Consider the following 6,603-nt stretch of genomic DNA (forward strand, 5'->3'; position numbering starts at 1 on the left):
GAAGAAGGTGTACCGTCGATAAATATCGATACCGTTTTATCGCCCAGGCCTAGAAAAAACATAGTCAATCCCTCACAATTCTCTGACCTAATCAAACGCCGAAAGCTTGATAAAATAAGTAGGTCTTCAAATCCTTTTTAAAAATGTCCATGCTTGCCGAGGATTTTATAGAAAATGGTAACACGTTCCAGAGAGTAGGAGCCGCAACAGAAAAAGCGCGGTCTCCACTACGCCTCAAGCGAGACCGTGGGACGGTTAGGAGCATATTCTGAGAGGAGCGCAGATGACGTTGAGACTGGCAAGAGATTAACATGTCCTTTATATACTCAGGAGCCTGATCGTGTAATGCTTTATAGACAAACATTAACACCTTGTATTGTATTCTGTATTTTACAGGTAACCAGTGAAGAGACATCAATACGGGCGTTATATGATCCCGTTTTCTGGTGTTTGTTAAGATTCTCGCAGCAGCATTTTGGACATACTGAAGACGGGCAAGCAGGGATTCACTTATGCCTAGATAAAGAGCATTACAATAATCCAACCGTGTGGAAATAAAGGCATGCAAAACAGTCTCCAAGTCCTTGTTTGAAAGGATAGGTTTCAGTTTAGACAATTCTCTTAACTGAAAGAAAGATGTTTTCACAACGCTGTTAACTTGACGATCAAAGCGGATTTCAGAATCGAAAATGACTCCCAAGATTCTTCACATAACTATTATTTGACAAAGGTCCATAAAGGTCCATAACTTTCAGTTAATAATGGTTATTATGATTATCAATGTTGGAAACAGTTTTTGCTGCTTAATATTCTTGTTATTTCAGAATTCTTTTATTAGTAAAAAGAACAGCAATTACTGTAACTGTAATATTATTAAGCTGCAAAAAATATTAACTGTTTTCAGCATTGATAATAATAAGAAATGTTTCTTAGGCACCAAATCTGCACATTAGAATGATTTCTGAAGGATCACGTGACACTGAAAACTGGAGTAACAGGAACAAAAATAAATTACATTTAAAATATATATATATTTAAATAGAAAACTTGTTTTATATTGTAATATTTCACAATAATACTGTTTTTACTGTATTCGATTTATACTGCATATACTTAAATAAACGTGTGTGTGTGTGTGTGTAAAGAAAATGTTTAGTAATAATGAGTTAAATAATGTTTACTTAATCTCATATAATTAACTAAATGTCACAAGTTCAACTTTATTTTTTAGTATTCTCAGGAAAGTGAATCCATTCGTTGAATATCAGCAAACCACTAGCACTCACTTTTGCCGCTCTATCTGTAACCTCTCTGCCTCTTCTTTTCTTCTCTGTTGCTCCTCTTTTATCCTCCTCTCTTCTTCTTCTCTGCGTCGTGCTTCTTCTTCCAGCCGCCGTCGCTCCTGCTCTTCTCTCTCCAGCCTGAGACGTTCTTCCTCTTCTCTTCTAAACACACACACACACACAGAGAGAGAGAGAGAGAGAGAGAGAGAGAGAGAATAAAAAGGGCTTCCTACAAGTCTTAACAGATTAATAGACTACTTTATAAGAAACTCCAGGCACTATAACTAATGCAGAACATACCGTCTCTTCTCTTGTTCCTCCTTCTCAATCTTATGTGATGTCACATATGGTGCAAACAGACTACAACAGGAGTTCAGAAGCTTCACAAAGTCCTCCATGGCATCTTCTTTAGCCATGCTCCCGAGCCGTAGCCATTCTTTCCTGAGAGATGCAGTTGCACAAACTAAATGAAGCATCTATAGACATTGAATGATTGTGCTATATGGCTCTAAAAGAATAAAATCCACTTTGTACTGCACATAAATAATCTTATTTTACACATCCTTATAAAATATGCTGTGGCGGTACCATGGTACAGTGATGGTACAGAGAATACCATGGTGCATTGATATACTGTATATCGAGCTACCCTATTTATATTACTCTGTAATACTAGTATTTATAATACTATAATGACCTTATACAGTCATAATTTGCACAAAAAAATTGGGTTTTCTATGCTTATTCCTCTGTTACCTTCTGTCGTTTCCCAGTACGTCAAAGAAGCCAATTTCTGGACATTCTTTTGGTTCATAAGGACCCATTGTGATCTGCTTATGTAGTGCAACCAAACGGAGATTTTCTTCATATGTTGGGTTGAATGCCTTCCCATTCATCTCTGTGAGATAATGACAAAATTTACAGTAACCATCGTGGACTCCTTGACAACATCTAGGAGAACCTGTATAATGATTATTATGAATGGCATTTCAGTTCCTGAATGGGTGGAGTTATCATTACAGTGTATCTAATTAGACCATCTAAACAACGAGTCACAGAAAAGGGACTTTAATTTTGTGCTACCAATAGACAGACGGTGTGACGCGACAAAATAAAGTTGTAAGCATCTACTGGACAAACAGAAAAGGGAAAGTGAAAGTCTCGGCTACTTCATTATCAGTTCTGTACCTTTAAAGAATTTCAGCGCAAGTTTAAAGAGCTCCTCTAAAGTAAATCCCCAGTTTCTCTCCAAACTCCAAGACTTCTGAGGCTCTTCATGATCCTCACGTGATTTACGGTCTTCCTCAGCGCCGGGCGCGGGAGTCTCGGTGTCAGTGTCGCTCTCGCTGGTTTTCTCGATCCTGTCGTTGCCATATTCTGCTCTGTCAAACTCCATCATGTCAAACTGTCAATACGAGCTGCTGCTGCCGTTGCTGCTGTCACAGCTGGCCACGTAGCGCACAAAACACCTCTCTTCCGTGTATTCCCACCGGAAATCCCGGATATTTGTGTTATTTTCAGCTCATTTAAAGAGCATTCGCTTTTTAGTTACGTCTGTTACTGCGCAGGTAAAACCCGATATGTTCTCCGACAAGTCTTGCATTTGGTTTAATGCTAAAATGTCACTTATTTTCCCTGTGAGCAGAATGCGCTGGCTGACCTGAGTCGTAATGCAACTAGTAAACCGAACCACGTTCCCACGTTTCCCAAAGCAATCTTGAGATGTTTGAAAATAATTCTCAGATATTTCAGGAACTTTAATATTTTTTTATAGTCTTCTGGTCATGCAATTGATATTAAATGCAAAGATTCTTAAGTTATACCATACTTTGTCTTTGCATATAAAACATATAAGAACTATTTTCTTTTTTATCTTTTAATATTTCATGTTAATGTTTAACTGAATTTAAAGAGTGGGAAGTGAAGTGTTTTTTTTCTTCTTTTTTTCTGTAACCCATATAGCCTACTTTTTTCCCCCTCACTATTATTTCACAGCATTCAGATTGAAGTGAATCTCAGTTTATTACGAAGACAATAATGATACAGCCATTGTGCATGTGTAAATGCGGGCAAACATTTGCCCAACTGCCAGCAAACCTCATGAAAAACTGGAAAGCCCAGAATTTTAACAGAAACAAGCGTTTCCAGTCTGTCATGTTAATGTCATGCCTGTCAACAAGAGAAGACACAAGATAGGTGGATCTCGTAATTGTATAGCAATTTAAAGCTTTGTCATGTGATTTTACTAAGTCATCCTCTTTCATGTAATGTGTTTATCTCCTTTACATTTACAGATTGAAATCATTGAATGAGGCTTTCAAAGGCAGGCACTCCTCTGCCATACCTCCACAGCTATGCAATGAAACACCATCCAGAATCTCTCAGGACACAAGGTCACTCTCAGAGGAGTTTACATACCCTTAAATATTAATACTGTCTCTCATTTCCTGGATGATCCATGACTGTTTTTATGTTTTGTCATAGTTGTTCATGAGTCCATTGTTGGTCCTGAACAGTTCAACTGCCTGTTGTTCTTCTGAAAAATCCTCCAGCTCCTGCACATTCTTCAGTTTACCAGCATCTTCTGCATATCTGAACCCTGTCCAGAAGTGACTGTATGATTTTGAGATCCATCTTTTCACTCTGAGGACAATTGAGGGACTCATACATAACAATTACAAAAGGTCAAAACATTTACTGATGCTCAACAAGGCAACACGATGCATTAAGAGCTGTGGGGGTGTAAACTTTTGAACAGGATGATGTGTAAATTGTTCTTATTTTGATTAAAGATTGTATTTTTTTCATTTAGTACTGCACTTCAGAAGCTACATAAATACATACATGTTTCCCAGAAGACAAAATAAGGACAATTTACCCTGATCATCCAATTTAAAAAGTTTACACCCTCCAGCTCGTAATGTTGCCTTCTTGAGCATCAGTGAATGTTTTCACCTTTTGTAATTGTTATGTATGAGTCCCTCAATTGTCCTCAGAGTGAAAAGATGGATCTCAAAATCATACAGTCACTGTTGGAAAGGGCTCAGATATGCAGAAGATGCTGGAAAACCAAAGAATGTGCAGGAGCTGGAGGATTTTTCAGAAAAACAACAGGCAGTTGAACTGTTCAGGACAAACAAGGGACTCATGAACAACTATGACAAAACATAAAAACAGTCATGGATCAACCAGGAAACGACACACAGTATTAAGATTTAAGGGTATGTAAACTTTTGAACGGGGTCATTTTTTACAAATTCAGTTATTATTTTGTCTTGTGGATTATATATAAACATCTGTTATGTGAAGTAGCTTATTCAATTTTCATGATCCCTCTTATTTTGTTGAAATTATGAACATTTTGCATATTCTGCAAGGGGTATTCTGCATCTTAGTACTCATTATTAATATTTAAAGAGGCACTATATATTTGTACTGTACACTCACATTAGATGGTACCAGTAATGTGATGTATAAAAGCTATCACATAACCTGACAAATCTCAATATTGTTAACTCTATTATTAGATTTCAGTTACAAAATAAATTAATCATTTTACAATGGGATAACATAAAAAAATAGCTTGTGGACAATTCATCTACACTTCATTACCTGTTATATAAAATGTGAGTTTCACTAAGAGCACAGAGAGGTCATAAAAGCACAAATGATTTTGTGTTCACAGTATAATCTGCTCAGGACAAAATCTTCAATCTTTCGTTTTCTTTGGCAATTAATGCCTGACTGACTGACCAGTGGAAATTTGATTAAAGATTACAATGACAAACATTGTTTTTTTCTTTGGAACAACATGCACATATGAATCATACACAAGACCAGGAATATGCATTAAGAAAGTAAATAAGGTCCATTTTGATTCCAGCTGACGACTTTTTTTTTTTTTTTTGCTTTGTCTTACACCTGCACTGCCCATGGGGTAAAGGTGCCTGGATCTGCAGGAGGACACTAAAACAAACGCAAACACATGATGGTCAATAAACTTCAGTAGGCCCTGTCAAAAGCAACTGATATGATCTCAAACAATAAAACCACAACAAAGCAGCTCCATGAATGCCACATTTGATTTGAAGCTGCATATTGAGTTGAGTTGTACATAGGGATGTAACAATGTACTGCGAGCCAGTTGAAAATCGATACAAATATGTGACAATTCAAATCGGTTGAGATGTTAAATGAATTGCGATACAATTGGAGGTAGGAGTTTATATGAATGTATCTCTGAGGGGAACTGACTGACTTTAGAAAAGTTTAGATGATATTTTCTTTTCGTTTCTGTATAATACATATTAAAGCAGTGTTCATAAGCACTGCGCTGCTTTGTTTACAGAGGTAACCAAGGAAATGCTGTATTGCCGCTGTTGCATAAGACCTGCTGTCAGAGAGTACATTTGCATTTATTTATTTGATTTGGGGTTTCTTTAAAAAAAAATCTGTTTAGTTTTGTTATTTGACATATTTAAATTTCACAAAGAAATGTGCAGCATTTTGTCCAAAGAATAATAAAAGGACACCTTTTGTTTCATGAAATTGTATCAATCAATCATTATCGTGAATCATATCGCATCGTGAGTTGAGAGAATCATTACATCCCTAGTTGTACACTACCGTTCTGAAGTTTGGAGTCGGTTTTATAAAGTTTTTAACAGAAGTCTTTTGATTCTCACCAAGGCTGGATTCATTTGATCAAAACACCATAAAAACATTAATATTGTGAAATATTCTTACAACTTACAACTATTTTCTATGTTATTATATTTTAACATGTAATTTATTCCTGTAATGGCAAAGCTGAATTTTCAGCAGCCATTACTCCAATCTTCAGTGTCACATGATCCTTTAGAAATCATTGCTGATTAAGAAACATTCCTTATTATTATCAGTTGAAAACAGTTGTGCTGCTTAATATTTTTGAGGAAACCGTGATACATTTTTTTCAGGATTCTTTGATGAATAGAAAGAAAAAAAAACAGTATTTATTTGAAATACAATCTTTTCTATTGTAATAAATGTTTTTACTGTCACTTCTGATCAATTTTATGCATCCTTGATGAATAAAAGTGTAAATAAAAAAAAAGAGAATCTTACTGAGCCCAAACATTTGAATGTTAGTGTCTGACTTGATTTGAATGTGTATGATTACTTCATATTCAGTCTGACATGACCCTGGTTCAGATTTGATGCCAGTGTTTAATTATATCATTGCACAGCTCGAACATTAAGTTGACAGTCAACAGTGAAAGTTACTACATACCAGTTTAGTAAACTTGTCTTCACAAGCATTTCGTATCCGTTCCGGTGT

The 6,603-nt window shown here is 36.0% G+C and overlaps 2 protein-coding genes across 4 annotated transcripts in view; both read right to left on the bottom strand.

Annotated features, from left to right (window-relative positions):
* The window catches only part of LOC107733167 (Golgi resident protein GCP60-like), a 9,057-nt gene extending 6,262 nt beyond the window's left edge, over window positions 1-2,795 (bottom strand). The window contains exons 1-4 of the mRNA XM_016544699.1: window positions 2,472-2,795; window positions 2,040-2,181; window positions 1,584-1,724; window positions 1,287-1,445 (exon numbers count right to left, since the gene is read on the bottom strand). Of these exons, the coding sequence (XP_016400185.1) occupies window positions 1,287-1,445; window positions 1,584-1,724; window positions 2,040-2,181; window positions 2,472-2,682 (653 nt within the window). The 5' untranslated portion in view covers window positions 2,683-2,795. The remainder of the gene's footprint in view (window positions 1-1,286; window positions 1,446-1,583; window positions 1,725-2,039; window positions 2,182-2,471) is intronic.
* A 2,391-nt stretch (window positions 2,796-5,186) lies between these two features.
* Window positions 5,187-6,603, bottom strand: part of LOC107733164 (xanthine dehydrogenase/oxidase-like) — a 19,361-nt gene continuing 17,944 nt past the window's right edge. For all 3 annotated transcript variants that reach the window (XM_016544696.1, XM_016544698.1, XM_016544697.1), the window contains one exon: window positions 5,187-5,249. In XM_016544696.1, the coding sequence (XP_016400182.1) occupies window positions 5,199-5,249 (51 nt within the window). In that variant the 3' untranslated portion in view covers window positions 5,187-5,198. The remainder of the gene's footprint in view (window positions 5,250-6,603) is intronic.

This window comes from Sinocyclocheilus rhinocerous, unplaced genomic scaffold, assembly GCF_001515625.1.
Source record: "Sinocyclocheilus rhinocerous isolate Xijiao unplaced genomic scaffold, SAMN03320098_v1.1 scaffold8, whole genome shotgun sequence".
Classification (NCBI taxonomy): Eukaryota; Metazoa; Chordata; class Actinopteri; order Cypriniformes; family Cyprinidae; genus Sinocyclocheilus; species Sinocyclocheilus rhinocerous.